The following is a 23,368-nucleotide window of genomic DNA, read 5'->3' as shown; positions in this document are numbered from 1 at the left end:
CTTTCCAATTAAACAATTTAATCTCTTGTATACCTAAAAGTATTAGGTATTAATAATAAGAAAGCTTCGATGGAAATAACTTACCTAAAATATTTGCACATAAAATTTATTACTAAAAATGTCCTTGAAATTCAATTTATGAAACTGAATTTAAACTTAAATACGAGTAAAATTAAAAGGATCGAAACGTGCATAAGTGTGCCCAGGTTAGTCTATGACGCACTGTGGTATTTCAGGGAAAACAAGATTTTTGAGAGAACCCATGAATGGTCGCGAGCGTTAAACGTAAATGTTATACCGCCATCTGGCCACACTGTCGCGAAAAACGAATCGCAACGGAACGCAAAGCGGACACGGACTGTTTTTTCCGGGGAAAAACGCCGCCTTTCCTTTGATTTGTTTGGTGCTGTCGCGGAAATGACACCGCCAAACGTCAGCGTTTAGTTGTGAGTGATTGGATTGAGAAAATAATAATCGCAAATAACAAAACACGAAAACACGAGTAAAGTTCGACTAGTTTTTGGGGAAACAGGAGCTCATCGAATAGAACATCCTCGACTCGCGAAAAGTGTGTGTATGTGTGTGCTGGTGTACTGTTATTAACAAAAATCGAGCAATCGCCAAAGTTGAAACTCTATTTTCGCGTCGACAGGGAGAGCCGAGAAAAATTGGTGTCTACTCCTTGAAAAGGAGTTTTTCGCTTCTTCCTCTCCCCCGCCCGTCCGCTCTCTTTCACTCTCACTGTCTCTCTCTCCCGCTAACTCACGCTCATAACTGTGTTTGTTTCGGTGTGCGTGTGGTGTGTGTGCAATCAAAAACCCGAAACGAAGTCAAGCATTTTAATTAAAAATCTAAATCACAATTATTTTCTAAACCGCCAGAGACGTGAAAATTGCAATTTGCTCTCTTCCTCGCTCCCTCTCTCATTGTGGGAAGCTGAAGAAGAAGCAGCGGAGCAGACGCCGCACACCAATACCAACGCATTTTCGCTGTGGAAACGGAATCAACCAAAATGTTGTGGTAAGTTTTTGTTGTTTTTTCCCTCGCTGTTTTTCTGCAAGAATTTATTTTTAATCCAGGAAATGCAGTTGATCTTTTTCGATTCTATATGCTTTCCATTATAATGATATGCGCTGCTGTTTTATCTTCAAAAGCCCCCTTTATGTTTGCCAATTTCCTCCTGCTGCTTTCTTCGTTAGCTGCTGCTTCTTCTTCCTACACAAACACGCCCTTTTTTGCGCACCTCTCCCTTTTCCCTTTGTGTGTGTGCGTGTGTGTGTGCGAGGGCAGTTTTTAGATAGTTTCGCCAACATTTAAATTCGCTTAGATTTGCGCAAATTAAGTGTGGGCCCTTTAAAAACAGCTGTCGCTACTTCGGCTGCTCTTCTTCTTTTGCTTTTTGCCTGCACCCAAAACCTGTTTTCGTTACGAACAGGGGCGGGTGTGGAGTAAAGTTTTAGGGGGTTCCTTTTAAATGTTATTAGAGTACGGTTTTATCAACACTATCTTATTTTAAAACCATGGCGTGGTAGTACAATCTGTTTTTTAAAAAGCCCCAGATATGACTGCTTATTTCGTTTGTGGGGGGTTCCGAGAAGAAGATGAAGAAGAAGAGGGGCAGCTGTTCCTTTTCGACTGTGCTTTAATTACTTATTTAGCTCCCCTCTCTCGCTCTTTCTCCCATTTGTTGTTGTTATTCCTCTTGTTTTGGCTGCAACTGCACTGCCTCTTCTTCCCGGGCTTCTTTCGCCGCAAAACAAACAAAAACCTGCCAAATGAAAAGGAGCAGAGGCTGAGAGCGAGGGGCGCGGAGAGAGCGAGCTCCCAAAAAAAAAAAGAGAGAAAAAGAGAGAGATGCGCAGATTGTGCGGGTGGGGCAGCCTCGATTTTCCTCCTCTTCTTCGTGTTTGTTTGAACTTTAATTTATGCCACAGCTCTCCAGTCGCTGTTTCCACTTCTACTTCACCCCCTCCCCCCAGTTCCTCGAACCACGGTTTCCCAGCAAACATTCAAATGTCAATGCACCAGCAGCCAACAACAACAACAACTACTACTAACCGACCAAGACTGCAAAACTCCTTTAGCCCTGAAATGGCAGCCAACTTTGCCATGACTCATTTTTCGGCTTTTACGCTCGCTTGCCAAATGAAGCGGGCCAAAGACCCGACACACAAACAAACACAATGCCACACTCATAGGGCCCAAACCAAAGAAACCCGTTCGCAAATGGGCCGAAAATCAGCGTCTCAGGGCAACCAATTCAATTAAAACCCCAACTTGTAACTTACTCAACATCTAGGTGGGTTATTATTAAAATCATTCGTCGTTGACGACTACTCAGCCACTAAAACTAGTTTTGTCTTATTAACAAACCCGACGTAATACTATTACCTTCATAAGCATTAAATAAAAACGTTTTATGTCCAAGCTTCTAATAAGATTTAAGACGAAACAGTTCCATATACATAGTATTATTATTACAACCCCGATAGTTTTCATCGTTTCTATGCAATGTCATAAGATTACCATATCTCGAAGCGGCGCCATATGATAATGGAAGTAGTGGAAGTTCCACTTCAGTTCCAGAAATTTGCATTCAGCTCGCTACCTACTACTTATTCCCACCTCTTTCTTGGCCTACTCTTCGTTATGCCTTTCCCCGCTTCTTTGGGTCTTCCCCATGGGCCAAACCGATTCCAAAACACACATGGCCGCATGCAACGCGGATTTCGTAATTGTTGCATTAGAACGGGAGAGGTGTAGCCGATGGAAAGAGTGAGAGGGGTGGAGGGAGAGTGAGAGAGAAAGAGGGTGTGACGACACAGTTATTTGAACACCGTTAGCCCAGTTTTCCAGCTGCTACTAGATAAGATAAAAAACTTAAGTAAACTCCGTCGAATGAAGCGGAAAACAAAACCAAAACACACATGTCCTCGCTTTACGATTCGCTTTGGTTAATAACAAACAGACAATATGCTCCCCCATTTGTAGTTGTTTTTGTTTTTCTTTTTTTGCTTGCTCCATTTCCATTTTATCAGCTTTAAAATGAATTACAGTCAAACGTCTGTAAGATGAATAATTTACTGTAGCAAGACCCTGAACTAAATCTAATCAGTTATGATGCATCTTCTAACATGTGTTTTTGGTGCAGAACTTTTTGAGTAATGTAACCATAAGATGTCTCAGTTATCGACGTTGTACTGTATTTAAAGTGAAATAGAGAGATAGCACTTCTTTCCTTGTTTACATTCCCTTCATTTTTTTTTTTGGCATTTTTACGATGACTAAATGTTTGGAACGCAGGCCTTTAGGCAAAAGTTCCAGGTATTTGGGGCGGATGCATCGGAAAGAAACTAAAGCGAAAAATACCTTTAAATCTGAATCATCAACTGGCCGCGTCAACTTTTCGTTTCTGTGAGTAACCCACGGGTGTCGTATCATTCAGCTTTGGCCTCAAGCGCAAAGACAAAGACAAAGAGCGAAGCGGAGAGGCTGGGCTCTGATATGGTTGTCGATGCATTGACCCCTGAACTCTGAATGAGATGAGATGTCTATGGTGAGCCACCCACATGGATGCCACAACAAATCCAATTAACATTTCCGCATTGTTGTTGCCAAGGCTTGTCCACTTCCACATCCACATCCACGTCCACAAGCATTTCCTCCCACTCTCCGCACTCGAGTCATCCAATCCCAACCAATCCATTTCAATTCAGTTCGCATCGGAATCTGAATCTGTGTGTGAGTTATGGAGATGCGGGACCAACATGAAGAGCTACGAATCGGAATCTTGAGACATGTTTTTTCCTCTGCCCGATTCTTTCACTGCCGAACGAACCGCTAGCTTCCTTCCACTTGGCCAAGGAAATGGCTCGTGACACAGATCTTTTGTCTAATGACTCTATAACTAAAACTCCATGGAACCTCAGGAACTCCAGCCAGCAATTGCATGGTTATTTCTCAATAAATCAATTGTACACTGAGAAAAATTATGATTAAAATAAAGAGATTTTTTCAACCAAAGTATTAGTTTTCTTTACAAAGACTAATTATACCAACTAAATTTATTTTGTACGAAACAAAAAAGAAAATATGTGAAATATAGTCCAACTTTAGTTTCTGATTATTATAGTTCCTCTTAAGATTCTTTCTTTTTATGAATGTTACATTGTTAGTGTTTCTCGCGATGCAATAAATATATTTATTAAACGCCGGCTGCATAATTCATGATCCACAGAAACGGAGACCGGCAAACGGAATCGGATGTGTGGAACGTGTTTGGGTTTTCTCATTAGAGAATACCCCCTTATACATATGCCCCTCTGCCACGCTGACTAATTAATATCTTTTTCACTTGGCCGCTTGTTGATTCAACCAATTGTTTTCGTTTATATCTCTGGATTTGTGTCTGTTTCGCCTCTTCACAATGTTCTGCGCAAATTGAGGAAATGATTTGATCGGATTTGATTTGATTGAATATCGCTGAAACTATAATGTTTTGCATATGACTCACAAAAACTGAGCTAGACAGATAAAATAATCTTATCTTGATTGGAATTTTATCGCCAGCCATGGGAAAGTGCGGGGAAATGGGGGCATGCAGCTTAAGCGTCGTGTCAAGCGCCAATTAAGTAATAGTTAATGGAGGGAATTAGCGATCCAGACAACAAGAGACAGCTGTCATCGCAGAAAGCTCGAAAGTAATGCAGACATGTACTTGAGGTCTGTACTTTCGAAATGGTGCTACCCTGTAGGTGAAAACACAGAAGAGCACATGACGCTTGCGGAGATAGGAGTGTTTACTAAGCTTAAGTTCTTTATCATAGTTATTTATTTAGCAAGAGTGCATATTTGCTAGGAAGATTCTTTAATCAAATATTTTAACTAGTCCACATAATAAAGTATAATGTGATTTAATAAACCTTTGTTGGGAATACTTTACACAGCTTAGTAAGGGGTACCCAATATTCTATCGTCTTATCAAAAACTGAGTTCTTTTTAAAGCTTGTTGCAATCGCAACGAGGAAAAGCGTCAGGCAACTCAGATTAAACTTAAACATTCTCATATAAATGTGCCCTGTTTGCGTATGCATAAAACACAAATCTGTATATATATGTACATATGATATATATGAGTGCTATATATGGCATAAATTGCAGATATAACCGAGGCGCAAACTGCACAGATAAGCGGAAAACTCGCAAATGAAATTTCGCTTAAGTGGAAGCTTTCATTGTCTTTCGGATTCTTCAGTTGCATTATAATGTCTGTCAGAAAAATGTAAGCCATGAAATGTGAGTTGCGAAGAGAAGTTCTTCTCCTGTCCTGAAGTTATATATATATACATTTAATAAGAACTCCACTGTAGTTGACCATGGGCATCGCACTTCGTACTTAACCACGTTCTCCTCAAGCTGTTTGGCCTGGTAATTGCTCTGGCGTTTAACCATTTTTTACGGCCTAGATATTTTGCCACAACAAACAGAAAACGGCAAGCAGCAAAAAAAATAAAATAAAAGATGAAAAGCCGAGGAATATGTATGCATGTACATGGACCTAGCCCACAGTTTCATGGGTTCCCCATCTTCAGCTCGTCTTCTGGCCCGACTACTACTTCACGCTCTAACGCTTGGCTAGCTGTATATATACATGTATATGGTCATATATGAACATGTCTGTTTATTTATACCCCCTTTTGCAGATGCAGTGCCTCTGATATGCGAGGCATATAATTTCTATGAGTTGCGGATTAATTAAAACGAAATTATGTTGTCTGCGGCTAATTTACAATTTACATTTGCTTAAAGTGAGTTGAGAGTGGGTTGGAAAAGTCTTTCTCGGTATTAACCGTATTTGGCCAAAAACTGTACCATTTCGAACCATAAACAAGAAGTTTTATTTTTGGACCCGCTTCTAGGAAATAGCATAAAAAAACAGCAAAGCAAAAATAACTTTTCGTTTTCCGTTTCAAGGTAAATTACGATGTGAAAATTGATCATGAAAATGTGCGAAGCAAAGCAAAGTGCGCAAAAAATATTGGATATATCAACAATTTCTGGAACACCAAATATTAATTGAATTCTGTTGTGGGGCCTTGCATGTTGCAAGAATCTCCATCATTGACAAAAGCGAAGGCCCGAGAAATATTACAGATAAACGCGTTATCTTCAAAGGCGAATGCTTTCCTCTCGACTTGAAAACGGGAAGTGCTCCACTGATAAATCCCAAATAAATACAGTTGTTGAGGGAAATTATACGATTTCTGATTGCTCCGAGTTGAAGGCTACGAAATATTTGCAAATAGCTGCTAAAAGTGATTCACAAAAACCAACTAGAATTAGGATTGCCTATAGTTATGACTTAGCTATGTGAAGATTATTATAGTAGGGCTGGTATTCGCATTGCTTTTTCATCAATCTGGTATGGTGTGGAAACCGAATTCAAATCGAGTCAAAGTTGCAGGCGAAGCTTATTGCAAAGTCAATCCCGGGTTTTTTAAACCCACCACACGATTTCCCATTTGAACCCCTTTTTATAGTCCCCCGCACTTTGCTCAATGGAATTGCAAGCACTTGAAGTGCTTCCGGTCTCTCGGTCTTCAAGTCTGAAGTTTCCAGCGTCGGCAAAACAACGAAAGCGGGAAATATAAAATGCCAGCAACAAAAACGCCATCGCCGGGAAGTGAAAAGTGGGTGGGATTTTAGGGCTAGGAGCTGGGATTTCTTTCCCCATCGTGTTTTCAACTAAAAGCTTCCACTAAACTTCAAATTCCTACGTTTTTTTTCGCCTTGGTTGCAGTTTTTAAGATGCTTCTTGAGCGGTTTGCCGGATGGCCCACAGGTGGCGTTGCAATCGTCTATCTCGTTCACTCCCTGTATTGCTATCTCGTTTTGACCGCTTCACACATTCCTATCTTCCTGCACAATTTGTAACTTGAACTCTTTTGTTGGCTGCCTTCCCGTCCTGCTTCTATTGTTATTTCTCGCTCAATTGCAGTGACTTTTCCCCACCCATTTTTCTCTGCTTTTTCTCACTTTCCTTCCCCTTTTGCCCTACCACATTTCTGTAGTTTTTGTACCCTTTAAAGGGAGTCAAACTATGCTGGGTATTGTACACATTCTGTAACTTAATTGTTAGAAGGTCTAATAGACATGTAAACATAATAACCTATATTATATAAAAGTTTAAAAAAGGTTAGTTTACAAAGGCGATTTCTTGTCGGATAACTCTACTCTCTCAACTAATTTTTTTCAAAATCTTTTCTATTAATGCGAGAGGGTATTTCAATTTCGTTTCGCCTGAGTGTTCTTACTCACTCGTTTCCCTTTAGATTATATTATGATTATGATATTTTTATGATGCTCCCCACTTGAACTTTGTGCACCGCCAGCGGATTGTGGAAAAGCCAGTGGTGGAAAGCGGGTGGTGGGGGTGGTGCTGCATTGTCACTGAAATTGTGGGCACCACACTCCATTGTGCCAGTGACAGTGTAATAATTTAATAGACTTCCCCTTTTGTAGTGGAAAATGTTTGACTTGATTCCCTGGTTGCTTTTTTATCAGCTGGAGAACACAAATTCTTCAACAACACCGACAGCAACAGACAATTGAATCATTATTCAATAATTATCGCTGACAAGAAAAACAAAAAAAAAAACATTTGCCGCGCTCCATTAACTTTACGCTTTGAAGCAAAACGCCGACCGAAAAAAACAACTTGTTTTTCCAAATATGCCAGTTCCACTCCTCGATTTTCCGCCACGAATCAGAGCGAAGATCGATCTACGAATTGAGTTGCAAAAGACGTTCGGCTTTCCAGGGTTAATTCCTAGACAGCCACGCCCACAATCGAAAGTCAGTGACCCACAAAAGTGATTACTTAAAACAAAAGGGAGAAAAACAAGCAACAGCTTTGGCAGATTTTAATAACTTGTAGATATGTTTTTGTTAATTTGCAGCTACTGCCAAAGGCGAAACACAGAAAATAAAGAAGCCAAGACGAAGCTCATGATGATAATGAAATGATGACTTGCCGGTTGGCTAGCCATGTTTTTTGATATGCCTGGGAATTCAGGTCAACGGGAACACACAGTTTCCCATCCATCCCATCCCATCCCAAAACTATCGGTCTCATTCTTCTGCGAACCAATCCATCCCAAAGCATCCATTCATCCAACCAGCCATCGATTATCGCCAGCTCCTTTTGCAAATCGATCAATTAGATCTTTCGGCGGACAAGATCACAAGTACCGAAGTGCGACCCAAATAAGCATTAAAATTGTGCAGTAATTCCATTTGGCCAACACGTGTGCTGCGCACAGGTCCCAAAACCCCAGGCCAAAAGTCCCTACTCGGGAGTCCCACAAATGAGTGGCAAAAACGCAGACAAAGCCTGGCCCCAAAACCAGTTACCATCCAGCTCCAACTCCGAAACACTCCCCTTGGGGCTTGGGGCTGAAAAAAATAAAAAAGAAAAACTGAAAAAGCAGCAGAGGAGACAACAGAAATTACCGCATAAAGAGAGTGGCAAGAAGACAAATGAAAGGGGGAGTTTTGGGGGCAGGAAAAGTTAGCCGGACTTAATGAGGATTCGTTGCGACTTTTATGAGCTGCAAGTGAAAAATGAATGGAGGCACTGAGCCAAAAATACAATTTCATTTGTAACTTTGTAAATATAATTATTATAATGTAATATAATAAAAGCATAAAGAAACATAAATACATAAACCATTAAAAAATAGGTGTACCAGTCTTGTAAAATTCATTTTGAAAATTCTAAAAAAATGCTTAACTATAGTTCTTAGTTACTGTGTAGTAGGTGAAGTAAACTGCAGGTTAGGAGCCAAGGGAGTATATATAGGGTTTCTGGGGAAGGATCGTTGCCTCAGTGGCTCCTTCTGTGAATAGGACACAATAGTGGTTTCGTTCGGGCTGACAAATTGTTAATATCACGCGAGGAGGGAAATGAGTCAACTCCTAACCCACTGACATCATCGGGAGAGGTGAAAATTCCAGGAAAGCGCTTTAAAATTGTGTCTTAAGGAGAGTTCCTAAGAGATTCCTAAAATAGAACAGTGCGCAATGAGTAACTGAGGTGACTGAAATCGTATTCTTGTACTATTACTTAAGCTAAATATTATTGTTTTTTGAATTTGTTTTGGTAAACAATTGAGCTTGTCAACCGATATGTGCACTAGTCACCCTTGAAACCGGGTTAAACATCGAAATTTGAAGCGCTAACATCGAGCCACACTGTGTATGAACTCTGATCCCTTGCAGAACTTCCTCCCTTCCAGGCGGAGAGCCATTCTAAAGTGCAAACTCTTGGCCAAGGGTTGCTGTCCCAAACCAGACGAATCCAAACCACCCTTACCCCAACACTCTATTACGTTATTCGGTTGTATTTTCTTATCCTCCCCTTTTTCGCCGAGTGCCAAATATTTCACTTGTTTTTCATTTCTGACTCTCCCGGGCTCTCTGTTTGTTTTATTTGGTTCGGGTTTTTATTCTGAATAATTGCCCAGGGGCTTAATTTTCGGTGGTGTGTGCTTTTTTCTTTAATTTTTTTTTGGACAGGGGGAAGCGGCACATATGCGCCTATCACCCACCACACCACCGATTTTCCCGCCCACTCCTTGAAGTTGCCCTTCAATGGCTTTCTTTTGTTTGGCAGTATGCGAAAATTAACTGGTAAAATGTTGGCCCATCAACGCAGGGGTAACTCTACGTTTTCCAATTAAACAAGAGAGAACGCTATAGTCGAGTTCCCCGACTATCTGATACCCGTTACTCAGCTAGTAGAAGTGCAGGTTTGTGGGCGTTAGAGTGGGCGTGGCAAAAAGTTTTTTGGCAAATCGATAGAAATTTAGACGACTAATACAAAAATGAAAAAATATCTAAACATTTTTCAAAAGTGTGGGCGTGGCAGCTTTGGGCGGTTTGTGGGCGTTAGAGTGGGCGTGGCAAAAAGTTCTTTGGCAAATCGATAGAAATTTGGAAGACTAATACAAAAATGAAAAAATATCAAAACATTTTTCAAAAGTGTGGGCGTGGCAGCTTTGGGCGGTTTGTGGGCGTTAGAGTGGGCGTGGCAAAATTTTTTTTGACAAATCGATAGAAATTTACAACACCAATACAAAAATGAAAAAATATCAAAACATTTTTCAAAAGTGTGGGCGTGGCAGTTTTGGGCGGTTTGTGGGCGTTAGAGTGGGCGTGGCAGCATGATTCGACAAACTTGCGCTGCGTCTATGTCCCTGGAGTCTGTATGCTTAATCTCAACTTTCTAGCTTTTGTAGTTCCTGAGATCTCGACGTTCATACGGACAGACAGACGGACAGACAGACGGACAGACGGACAGACGGACGGACAGACGGACATGGCCAAATCGACTCGGCTATTGATCCTGATCAAGAATATATATACTTTATATGGTCGGAAACGCTTCCTTCTGCCTGTTACATACTTTTCAACGAATCTAGTATACCCTTTTACTCTACGAGTAACGGGTATAAAAAGTCACCCAACTCCCACTCCCACTTCTTTTTTATTTTTTTTGCCTGCTGCAGCAATGGTGCAACAACATTTCCGGGTAGAAAAGCATGAAACTACAAGTGCGTGATTTTGAATGAAGGTTTTTCCAGGCGGAATTCTATGACGTAAGCGGTGGGTTTTTCAGGGGGCGAGCTTGGCAGAGCGGAATGGGAATGTTGGAGGGGGGTAGGGGAAAACTAGGTCAAAATTCTTGGCCCAAGATGTTGCCGCGAGGGGCGTGGCTGCGAGGGACGCCCAGATCTTCTTTAAAGCGCTGACCTGATTTTTTATCCGTTCCTAAAATGCAAATGCCTCGTTTCATTTTACTTTTGTTTATTGCGGCTTCCACTATGACTTGTGTCTTTTGTCAATGGCCAAAATAATAGAAAGATAGATGGAAAGAAAAAGTCTAGCAATTCGTTTCAGTTTGGTTCTAATACCGAGTTGATTGTTCTGCGCGGGTTATTAATTCATTAGGCCAGCTCTCACTGCTGCCGATGGTTAATTGATGGGTTCGATTCCAGTGCCGTTTTCAAGGTTCCCGAATATCGATTTATCCATGGGAGATATTTTGCGGAACTACCAAGTTTATTACATTTCAACGCCAAGTGCATTGACCTCTTCTCACAGCTCACCAATTTTCTTAACCTTTTTTTTTGGGCTGCTTCCAAAGCATCTGCCTCATTACGCAAATGCCCAATAAACGATGTGGCCAATATGAATTCATGGCCGGTCGGTCAGAAAAAAAGGACCGGCAATTCGATTGGGTTCCAATGGAGCAAGCTAAGTGGAAATGGGGGATACAACTACTTTTGCAAACAGCCCTCGTTGGATGGAGGAAAATGGGAAAGTTGTGCTCGTAAGGAAAAAGGGGGAATAATCGCATTGATTTTCCCACCAAAAGAAGTGGTATCTGTGGGATACACGTGTGCCTGCACTTGATTTACGAGCTGTAACCGTAATCGTATCTATATCTGTATCTGTATCTGTATCTCTATCATGTATCTTCTTCTTTTCCGGTCTTGCAGATCTCATACCCTTGAAAAGGCCGACACTGGAAGCGAATTTTCCTCCACAGCAGAAAACCGAAGAGAAACGTGAAAGCTGAAGCAGCAGCTAGGAAAACAACGGAAACCAAATTGCAATGACGTAAGTTTACACGACCAGAACATTTGACAATGAATAGATACAACCACTCACTTACTTACGTATCTGCCAGATACAAGTTATGTTGTCAATCGCTTGTGAAGGACATTTCAATTAGACAAACGACAATTTCTGGCTTTCATTCAAATTGAGTTCAATTCACATATTCGCTTCGCATTTTTCTGAAAGTGTGATTGCCACCTCAAAAGTGCTTGTCTATGACATTTGTGGGTTAAACTTTTTGGCAGAATTTTGCATACCATTTACAAGTTAGTATGCTACAAAATACATGAGACCAAATGTTATTAATAATTTTATGCTTTTATTCAATTGAGTTGTAATTCCCTGGCCTTCGCCATAACTTTATTTACTTGACACCTCAAAATTGATGACTGCGAAATTTATGGGTCGACCTTTTTGGAAGCTCATTTGCCAGAGTTTATGGCTAACCCAAACCCAGTTCCTTCTGGCTGGGGGGGTTAATTTTCGAAAAGTGGAGCAGCTAGCTGCTCGCTTATTAATCCCCATAATTTGTTTGGTCTAAAAGCGGGGTGCGGCTTCCCATTTGGGGAGTTTGCTTGCTGAAAAGCTGGTAGGTGAACACCATCCCCTTACGGTAAATGAATTGTGAATAAGCAAAAAACGTTGCAAGTTTGCGTTTATTTTGTTTTTTCTCCGGTGTGTGTTTTTTTGGGTGTGTCATCATTAAAATGTTGTCTCCAAGGAAATCCGGTCAGCTTAGCCAGCGAGTGCTTTAAACTTAATTTGTGCGCAGTTTTTCGCCTGAATTTGTCCAGTTCGTATCCAAAGTATCCCAGTTGAAATTCCGGCGCTCAATGGGTAACATTTGTCCCACGGAGCCGCTCGATGGAAGTCTACCGTTTAGGTGAGGAGCAGATGCATCTGGCGCCCGTTTATTAAATGCGTCTATTTCTATTGGTCTATCGGTGAAGTGCTCCCTAATTGCAGTACCATAATTGCCGGCTTATCGTGTGCATTAATCAAATCGAATTTCAGTGAAAGAACCGTTTTCGAAATATCCAAAAATTCCCCCAACAAACGTGCCTATGTTTACCGGTACAAAATCAAACGAGTCGGAGTTTACCCGGGCTTATTTGTGTTTGAGTTTAAGTCACCACGAATGTGGATATACTCGTACATAAGTAAATATGAGTGGCTTGTCGGAATCCAGCGTTAATCCTTTTGGCTTTGAGCTTGATTGAAGTCGGTATCCATAAGCTCAATATCCCCATATGGATGCCAATATATCGTCACCTGTGCCTGCGGATAAGAAGGTCTGCGATGAGGTGCTGCAGTGTGACCCAAATCCAGGCTTTTGTCAGGCTTTATGAGTGACTAGCATACTGAGAAAAAAGTTGCTGCACATAGAGGATATATTGAAATTAAATATAAAGAGAAGAGAATGGAATTATCGTTATATTGTATATTTTAGATTAAATATTCGCAAGCATAAACAAATTTGTTTACAGCTTCCTTTTCTGAATTTTTTTTTTGCTTAGGTATAGACAAAATAATATTCTGCAAATAAACTTTCTTGCATAAATAGGTGGCAATAACATAAGACACATAATTTGGTAAAAACGTTAGCACAGCTTTTCTCGCAGTGCAGTCGGGACAGGAAGCGCTCCTCCCGTGACGAGTTCATCGCGCAGTGATATTCGATATTGATTGAGACCCCCACTATTTCCCTCCAGCTCCACTTGATGTTTGCCATGGGCAAACTGTTTTCAGTCTCCTGACTGCCTGGCAACCTACTTTGTGACTCCGCTGCGCTCACATGTGTGGGCCCTGTTTGTTTTTATGCTTTTTTTTTCAGACCGATGTCTGCCTGCGGCTCTTTATGGACAGCCATATGGATTATAGTACTCGCACTCGTAGTGCCCCTTGGAAATATTTAGTTGCCAAATCATTTAAGCCGTGGCACACGCTCTGGTCCAAAAAAAAATCTAAAAAAACAACCCAAAATCCAAACTGAACTGAACCGTTCTGACAGAGCCATTAAAGCTAGCCGGTAATCGGTTGGCTCAAATCAGAGATCGGTGAACCACCAACAGCCACTACACAACCACTTACAATGGGCCACAATAATGTTAATTGGAAATTACGTTTAGGAATTGTTGAGGGGCAAGAAACCGAACCGAAATGAAACATAAGCCAGCGAGTCAGAAACAGTGGCTCAGATCTCTGAGAGTTGAGTGCTCCACGTTGAGATAGACAATGTTGTATATGAATTTTTCATAACATGCTACAAGCTGTGCTCCAGGTTTTCCCTCTCCCTCCCCGCCCCCCATTTCCCGCCGCAGTCGCTGCTTTTTGCCGCCAAAGAACAGTTGAAATGGAGGAAACAAAAACGCAGCGAGGGAAAAATACTTGTAATAGTCACTCGAGGGGGAAATATAAATTATTGAGCTCGTTTCTTAAGTAATTATCGCACTGACGGACGACGGACGACGGACGGCGGACGGAACAAACTCACTGAATCACAAACACTGACCGAATGACTAACTGGCGGATGGACAGACTGACGAACTGGTTAAACGTCGGTCACGAGACGTCGACGAGGCTTCAAGATTGCCGGCAGAAATGCCCCAGGCGCAACTTTGTAAGTTTGGAGAGCTTATCGCATACCCTTTAGAGCTGCATGGGAAATATTCGAAGGAACTTGCACATTTTGAGTATCAAAATAAAAACGCCTGTCTAAAATCATAACCTCACATCCATTCCTTATCCAAAATCGTGTAAAAAGAGAACGTTTTTCCTTAATAGCTTCTATGCAGACTACTTCCCCTCATCTTTTAATTGTCATGCCATTTGGGGATCGGATCGTCGGTAGCGTCGACGACTGTGAGCCAGGTTGTGGTCTCCATCTACCTGGCCATTATGCTCGGTTCCCAGTCTCGGGGTCAATCCAGCTCAACAGCCATAGCACATCTCATCATTTCTCATTATTTTATTGACTTTGAAGTGTAATTATTTGCCTTTTAGACGAATTCAAAGCGCAGCAGCCGCTTATATGAGAGGAAAATACAGATTGTGAGCCGATACTCAGTTTCTTGCTCACTTCTTTTTCGCTCATTCGCCTTTAGATTTTTCTTCTCGGCTTTTGTTTGTCTTGGCCTCGACTGAGCGATCGTTTCGGTCTCTGAGACCCAGTCGCGATCTCCGTCTGAATCTTGGCTTTAGTCTCCAGCGGGTCTTGAGTGCGTTCAGACGTGTGCAGCTGAGATCTTGGAACTCCGAACGGCGAATGGCGAATGGCGAATGGTGATCGGTGATCAGTGGGCAGAGAGCAGAGCGCGAATAGATTTAAAGATCCAAGAGCCTAGGCAAACATAAATTCAATACGTCCAATCCGATCCAATCCAATCGTCCGGTTTTCATAGTGTGCTTAAGTGTGGGATCGATCGTGGGATCTGTTTAGTGTTTCTGTGACGCCTCTGCAAATATTGGCCAACGGTTAATGGCCATGAAGAAGCTCTACGCGAAGACCTCGTTCACCAGCAAGAAGCCATCGAGTGCCGCCAATTCCTCGCCGATATTGGCCTACCACCAACAACAACAGCTGCAGCAGCCGGGCAATGGCATATGCGAGTTTCAGGTGGCACCTGGTCACTCCGGCGAGCTGATACGCCGCAGCCAGAGCATGCACCACAAGATGTCTCCGCCAGTTGGGGGCTTGGGCTCCAAATCGGAGTACTACAGCATAGAGGAGCTGCAGGAGCTGGATTTGCTGGACTATCGTCATCCCATGTACCACCACTACCAGCAGCAGGAGTTGAGGCAGCGCTACCACGAGCACGAGCAGTTGGTGCTGCAGTTACCCAAGGCTAGTCCAAAACCAGGACCCATCTACGAGGCGCCTCAGAGATCACAGCAGCAACAGCAGCAGCAGCAGGATCAGATGTTGTATGTACCAACGGCAACTGAAAGAGATTCATCACCAAGTGCAGCCACATCGATAGCCAGTTCATCTACCCTAACTTCATCCCCATCCTCCTCTTCATCTCTGATCTTTTCCACTTTGCGCAAATGCGTTTCGCCCTCGAATCCCTCGGTGAATCCGAATCAACCCTCGAAAACTCAACCCTCCAAACTGGGCTGCTCCATGTCGTTTTCAATTAGAACGACAACGACAACGGCAACAGCAGCAGCAGCAACTGCAACAGCAACACTATCGACACAGCAACAACATCAGCAGGCACAGCAGCAACACAAGCAACATCTCTATAGCAACATACATCATTATCTGATCCGACAACAACAACAACAACAACTACAACAGCAGAAACAACAGCACACATTACAACGTCGCCATAATTCGGTCAAAGATAAATTCATTGGGGGCATTACAACGACGATTTTTGCGTATGTGTAACCCACTTCCCTTAAGCGTCTGTCCTTGGGCTCTGTAATAATTCCCTATTTCCCCCACTTTTCTCTACTATATTTCTCCAATCTCAGCACGTAGTAGTACTTGGCCCTGGACTTTTGAATGCGTTCAGTTGAGTGAGATCGTTCGTAAATCAAAGAACTCTTAATGCCACAAAGCTGCATTCGTCGCACTCTCCGTTTAATCATAATTATAATTTAACGCCAATTAAGCTGGAAAACGCTATCGTGTGCACACGAATCTGCATCTTGCACTCCGCTGCAGTTTCAAAACTTCAGCTTAACGCACGAATAAATCCCCAAGGCATGGAAAATTTCACCTGCCACATATTGAAAACGCTCCCAAAGCGATTTTCCAGTGGCTCAATTATCAGCATCCCATTTAACTGGCCATTTGCGGGGCACATTTCGATTTTCATTTGGGTTTTCCAGTCAGCTGCACAGCGCAAAAAAACACTTAAAACGAAGTTTAAACTTAAATATTTAAATGGTTTCTTATTTTGTTATATATACTTATCTTTTTAATTTACGATTAATCATCGCTACTTCAATTCATACCTAGCCATTTACTATTTAATGGAATTGAAAGCATATACAATCGTAAGATAGTAGCTCAAAGTTTGGAATTAGCACGTTTAATAGGCACTTTTTACGTGTGCAAATGAATGAATGCATTTCTTTTCTGAATGGGGCAGTAGTGAGTCACAACTCGCATTACTAATCCCAACTACTTTAAATTAAACTAATTTTACAGTCGAGTAAGTTATAACGTACATGTGCATTAAAGTTGTTGAAAAGAGAACAACACTTTTACCAAAAGCAATGTTTTTTGCTCATTCCCACTTCCTATAATTATTTTTGGATATGTGGTATCCAATTTATGAGATTGAAATCGATTCGATTGTAAAAAACAGAAATTTAAAAAACTGATTGAATGCTATTGTTTCGCCGTTTCTTATAGTGTGCAGAAAAATAAAAAAAAACTTCACTTTCGTTGCCACGAATTTCGATGCAAATCAAAGCGGGCAGGCTCATAAGACTTAGCTCCGATCTGTCGCTGGTTTTGTTATATAAGGCCCTGAAAGCAGCGCACAGCTGTGCCAGCCAGACTCGGATTCGGATTCGGATTCGGATTCGTATTCGGATTGAGATTCGTCCGTCTGTCCAGCCATCCAGTCGTCTGTTCCGCCGATCTGCGCACTCCATTTAAGTGCAAAACTACTTGCGGCTTTTGGCCGGGCCAAGTCTGAAGCGAGAATTCTGCAGACTCGACTCGTTTGGCTTGGCTTGGCGGCTGCTCTCCGTCATTATCTCTCTGTCCCCCAGTAACACACAACTCGGAGCAACTTGGATCGACTTGGGGCAACCCAGGCAACTTGAAGCGGTGCAGGCTAGCATAAAAGAAAAAAAAAACGGAGCTATAGGATAGAAAGAACACAGAGCCATGTTGAACAAATGGCAAGGCAACTCGTCATCGCCTTTGCATTTTTCCAATGAAGGCGTCGTTCATTTGTTGCTGCCCATGTTTACTTCTCTGGCTGACTTTAATTGTCAACTGAGTGTCCGCATGGAAAAAAAAATGCTAAAGGTTGAAAGCATACATACGTTCATATTAGAACTTTCATTAGAATCATTTAATCGGTCCGTGCGACTCGAGACGATCATTTAGCTGGATGACAGGTGTGCGCGCATACAAAGAAATGCATTGCACTTCCTGTCCTGAAACTGATGGGATTAAAGGGGGGTACATGGCATAGATCAAAGCCCTCACACACTCGAGTCGTGTGAAAAGTCCGCAACATCACAGTGGACTAAAGTGCAGTGGAATGGGTTTTTTCAAGGGGAGGAGCACTGTAGAGCCGATCTAATGATCTGAAAACGATTTCTCAATGCGACATTTTTTCTGGGAAGTCTTAATCGAGTTCAAGAAGTTCTTTTATAATGAAAATCGATTCCTATGAACACATAATATAATCTCTCAAAGATATAATATAATCTCTCAAAGATATAATATAATCTCTCGAAGATATAATATAATAATCTTTAAGCTGAATATACTTTCACACATATCTTACTTCTGGAAGTAAATTTTGCACAATTTTACTGCCAAAAAAAGCCATAAACAATTTGTATCTCTTTTATTGAACTCGTTTAGTGCAAATAGTAAAGTTGCCAAGTTTGGCTATATTGTTAGCACAACTTCTGTTTCGTTTCCCACGATCTTTTAAGTCTTTAAAAGAGGCATTAAAAGATACATCAAGAGGAGAAATGAATGTATTCTGATGGTATTGAATTGTAAGAAATCAAAATGGAAATGTTATATATGTTTCGCGCACATTTTCTTATCTTCCCCTCAAGGCAACGGCTATTCCCTATTATCAACTTTTAGCTCGTACTTCTTGAAGTGATATTTCCCCATCATTCCCATACACATCCGCGCTTGCCACATGCCATTCAAATGATCCAACTAACCATCATGTCTACAATTATTTTCTTGCAGTGAGCAGAGTATTATCGGGGCGCGGGCCTCTGTGATGGTGTACGATGACAACCAGAAGAAGTGGGTGCCCTCGGGCAGCTCGTCGGGATTGAGCAAGGTGCAGATCTACCACCACCAGCAGAACAACACGTTCCGGGTGGTGGGACGAAAGCTGCAGGATCACGAGGTGGTCATCAACTGCTCCATTCTCAAGGGACTGAAGTACAACCAGGCCACGGCCACTTTTCATCAGTGGCGCGATTCGAAGTTCGTCTACGGCTTGAACTTCTCGAGCCAAAATGATGCGGAGAACTTTGCAAGGGCCATGATGCATGCCCTGGAAGTAAGTGTATCATCGCCAAACAAATCTGAATCACTCACTAATATCTGAATGACTTTTTCAGGTGCTCAGTGGTCGCGTGGCGAACAACCCAGGTGGACCGCCCACCAATGGCAATGGCTATGAGGAGGACATGGGCTATCGCACGATGACCAGCGAGGATGCAGCCATACTGCGCCAGAACAACAGCATAGGTGGGCACGTCACGCCCTCGGCCCAGACGCCCACCTCGCAGACCAACCAGAACAACATCCCCCAGAGCCCGCCGACGCCCCAGGGTCACCATCGCACCAGCAGGTAGGCAACACTTCCATTAATTGTGTTGGATACGGCATGCTCATTGCAATGGAAAACCCCATTAGCTAAAACTCGATAGATCAAACCATTCAGGAAATATTTAATTTTATGAGAACAAACGATAAAGTCATTAGTACACATTAGGCGGAACATCATTTTTCTTTGAACATTGTAAAGCTGAAAATCAGTGGTTGTTATAAATGAATCCTAAAAACAAGAATTTCATAGTAGAAAGGAAACGATAACCATTTTCTAATTAGTATTCAGATAAATAAAGATTATCTAGCAGAGATAGCATACGATTATATTGCATTATGCAAGTTGGGAACAATGTATCATCTCACGCATGAGCAGTAGCTTGCAACACTTGTATCCGAGTTCGTGTCTCATCGCTCATATCACTCATTGATCCATCCCCATCCCACGCCGAACCTTTGCTCACCCAAAAAGGAATTCCCTCAGCGCCCCACCGGCACCACAGCCCCAACAGCAGCAGCAGCAGCAGCAGCAGGCGCAGCAGATGGGTCAGCCGGGATCCCACTACGGACCCACTGGCAATGGACCCACTTCGAACGGCCTGCCCCAGCAGGTGAACTCACAGATTCCGCCGGCACCGCAGCAGCAACAGCAGCCGCAACAGCAACAGTTTCAGCAGCAGCAGCAACAGCAATATCAGCAGATGGTCCAAGTCCAGGCGGGCTATGCGCCTTCTCAGGTGAGTTATTGGATGATCTATGGCCTTCACCCCGTCCCAGTTTCCTCATGCGGTATTTCTGTTTCATTTCATTGGCATATTGGCTTGATCCTGATTCTGAATCCGAATCTGAATCTGAATCTCCTGAAAACCCCGACACACCACCACCACCACCACACCCCAACAGCAGTATCAGCAACCCCACTACGTGCTCTCCAATTCTAATCCCAATCTAACTGTGCACCAATACCCGACACAGCAGGCGCAGCAGCAGCCGCCCCAAGCGCCACAGCCGCCGCTCCAGAACGGTGGAATGTACATGGTGGGTCATGGTCACCTTCCCAGCTCTGCGAGCGCCAACAGTGTTGTGTACGCCAGCCAGCAGCAAATGCTACCGCAGGCGCATCCACAGGCACCTCAAGCGCCGGCGATGCCAGGTCCGGGCTACGGAGGTCCACCAGTGCCTCCGCCACAGCAGCAGGCAGAGAATCCATACGGACAGGTACCCATGCCGCCGCCAATGAATCCGTCGCAGCAACAGCAGCCAGGTCAGGTGCCACTGAACCGGATGAGCAGCCAAGGTGGTCCGGGTGGCCCACCAGCTCCTGCTCCGCCGCCGCCACCACCCAGTTTTGGCGGAGCTGCTGGAGGAGGACCACCGCCACCAGCCCCGCCACAGATGTTTAACGGCGCACCGCCGCCGCCAGCCATGGGCGGTGGACCACCGCCGGCTCCACCAGCACCGCCAGCCATGGGTGGCGGACCACCGCCAGCACCGGGCGGCCCCGGGGCACCACCACCACCACCTCCGCCGCCGGGATTGGGAGGAGCGCCCAAGAAGGATGATCCCCAGGCAGATCTCATGGGCTCACTGGCCTCCCAGCTGCAGCAGTTCAAGCTCAAAAAGAATAAGGTACAATTTAAATCTAATTGATTTACCTTATGCATCTTGACTAAACTATGTGTATTCCCTGCTTGGCAGACCACCACATCTGCTCCGGAGAATAGCGGCAGCAGCACCTCCAGCGGTGGCAGCGGCAACTATGGAACCATCGGACGAAGCTCCAATGGCATGGCCTCCATGATGGACGAGATGGCCAAGACGCTGGCACGACGACGCGCCCAAGCAGAAAAGAAGGATGTAAGTCAACTAGTCTACTTATTCCACATCCATTATCTTATTTGGTTTAAATTTCGCAGCCCGATCCTGAAGCCGAGGTAAAGAGACGACCCTGGGAAAAGTCCAACACACTGCCCCATAAGTTAAGCGGCGGAGCTGGCAGCGGATCGGCTGGAAATGGTCATGATGGAGCGAATGGAAACTCGGGCGGTGCTGGCAGCAACACAACGAACAGTGGCGGCGAGTCCCCGCGACCCATGCGCAAACGATTCGGCAGTGCCAGCGAAGAGACCATTCTGAAGGTGGGTGAAGCCGACCATACTCACATGAGAGGTCCATTAACCTTTATCCCTAAAGCAGGTCAATGGCGATGGCCTGTCGCTGGCGCTTTCCAATGGCGACTTGGACACACTGAAGGCTGAGATTGTGCGCGAAATGCGGCTGGAGATCCAGAAAGTCAAAAACGAGATAATAGATGGTAGGCACTATAAGCCTATTAAAGTTTTCAATGGACACTGATATTCCTTCCATCCTTACAGCTATCAAATCGGAGTTTAATCGCAGATAGATCAAAACGCTGCCACAATAAACGCGAACGTGTACCAGGTTCAATCCAACTCACACCACTGCCGTCGTCCGTAAAGGGACGAGGATCAGGATCAGAATCATGAGACTGGAGAGGACCAGGAGCCGGGCGTGTAATTTAAGGCATTCGCGATTTATTCAATGATCGAAGCTAGCAACATTGCCAGAATGTTGACGATCGATCGACGAGGCGATGGCATGTGCATAGGCATAGATACGCATATTTATGATGCATTTGCTCTAGGTTAACACAAACATCTAGGCTAACGCAAACACAAAAACACACACACACAAAGATGCAGAGAAAGTGGAGAAATTTAGTCAAAGTAATTATATTTTAAAGGGAAGAACTGCTTACCGACTTCTATAAGTTATGTAACTAACTCTGTTGTACATTATTTTGCATAAGTCTATAAGCCAATTTTAGTGTGAGAACAAGAGAATTGCTTGCAATGTTCGGTATATCGTAATCCCCCCTCTTTTTCGTTTGTTTTCCATATCCCACCTTTATCTATTAGTTTGTTATGCTCGCCGGGATTTTTCTATTGTTTCGTACCAAAAAGCAAATCAAAATGAACAACGTTTGTAATTATACATAGAACGTATCTCTCTATACACAGCCACAAAAACATGCATATATACATATGGTTTAATATATATGGACTACTCATTAACCTAACCTAAAGGAAACTAGTATTACGACTCAAAACGAAACAAAAACAATTCCACAAACGTCATCCATCAAAGCTCCTGATAACATGGAAAAACTCCACGCATTTCCTACAACAAAGCCACAACATTTTCCTAAGCACACGATCTCATACGACTCAATTTAAGAACCAGCAAGTCTTCAGTAAATCAGAAACATAAACAAAAAACAGTTCAAAGCGGAATTGAGCGTGGTGTTCAGGACTCAGATTTAGCTCGAGCAACTTAGCATTAGTATCACACGAATAATTACTGCGATCCAGCGATCTATACGATCTATACAGCGAAATTAGAAAGCTAAATTAACAATCGACTGCTGCGTATTATACATATTAATAATACTTATAAATATATAAAGGAACGCCCATAAATATTGTACACTCCCCCCTGACTCGGCGAAAATGCCGCTCCTGAACATATGCGTACCAATTCAACTTCCATATACGACTAAGACTAAATAGCGAAATTATTGAATGATAGCAGGCCAAGCAAATCGGAAAAAAGGTGGATCAGACAGCGGGAAAGAGGATGGTAGGAAGGATTCGAGGCAGGAGCAGAGGAAGGATAAGATGAGAGTTTAGTTCTTAAGCATAACGTGAAGTGAAATTGTTTATTAAGTGGACAACAAATTTATTTATACTGAAAGGTGAGAGAGAGAGAGTGGTAGTTGTGTATAATTCGAATACATATATACATTTTAATTTTTTGTAATTTAACAATAATTTATATTGACTGTGCGAGGTTGCGTCGATATATGATTATATAGAGTATATGAAATACCTAGTTATATGGCGGCCACACACACGGTCCGGTGTGTATGTAAATGTTATGATTTTTGTATTTTTATATATGATCTTTGCATTGCGAAAACAATGGAAACAATTTAATATTAAACACACGTAAACTATTTTAAACGAAGCAAGTGAAAATCGATGCGCCTTGCAGTGGGCGCAATTTTTTATGTATTAAATTAAATATATTATACACTTATATACAACCAGAATATTCAATATACATACAAGAGATGAGAGGAAACGATGTAGCAGCCAGCATTGA

The 23,368-nt window shown here is 42.9% G+C and overlaps 1 protein-coding gene across 10 annotated transcripts; it reads left to right on the top strand.

Annotated features, from left to right (window-relative positions):
• The first annotated feature begins 290 nt into the window (after positions 1 to 290).
• On the top strand, positions 291 to 23,315 carry LOC120445096 (protein enabled). Of its 10 annotated transcripts, XM_039625238.2 has the most exons (11): positions 291 to 446; positions 882 to 1,020; positions 11,562 to 11,682; positions 18,590 to 18,911; positions 18,973 to 19,205; positions 19,656 to 19,920; positions 20,087 to 20,812; positions 20,882 to 21,040; positions 21,100 to 21,321; positions 21,377 to 21,497; positions 21,559 to 23,315. In XM_039625238.2, the coding sequence occupies exons 3-11, from the start codon at positions 11,678 to 11,680 to the stop codon at positions 21,585 to 21,587; spliced, it is 2,082 nt and encodes a 693-aa protein (XP_039481172.1). In that variant the 5' UTR covers positions 291 to 446; positions 882 to 1,020; positions 11,562 to 11,677; the 3' UTR covers positions 21,588 to 23,315. The 10 variants fall into 10 exon arrangements, with proteins under 10 accessions (XP_039481172.1, XP_039481166.1, XP_039481170.1 ...); XM_039625232.2 differs by lacking the exons at positions 291 to 446; positions 882 to 1,020; positions 11,562 to 11,682 and adding an exon at positions 14,924 to 15,606 and having other exon boundaries at positions 19,668 to 19,920; XM_039625236.1 differs by lacking the exons at positions 291 to 446; positions 882 to 1,020; positions 11,562 to 11,682 and adding an exon at positions 14,924 to 15,606 and having other exon boundaries at positions 20,162 to 20,812.
• The last annotated feature ends 53 nt before the right edge of the window (positions 23,316 to 23,368 follow it).

Source organism: Drosophila santomea, chromosome 2R (genome assembly GCF_016746245.2).
Source record: "Drosophila santomea strain STO CAGO 1482 chromosome 2R, Prin_Dsan_1.1, whole genome shotgun sequence".
Lineage (NCBI taxonomy): Eukaryota > Metazoa > Arthropoda > Insecta > Diptera > Drosophilidae > Drosophila > Drosophila santomea.
The sequence above is the reverse complement of the archived record's forward strand: the minus strand, read 5'-3'. Positions and strand labels throughout refer to the sequence as shown.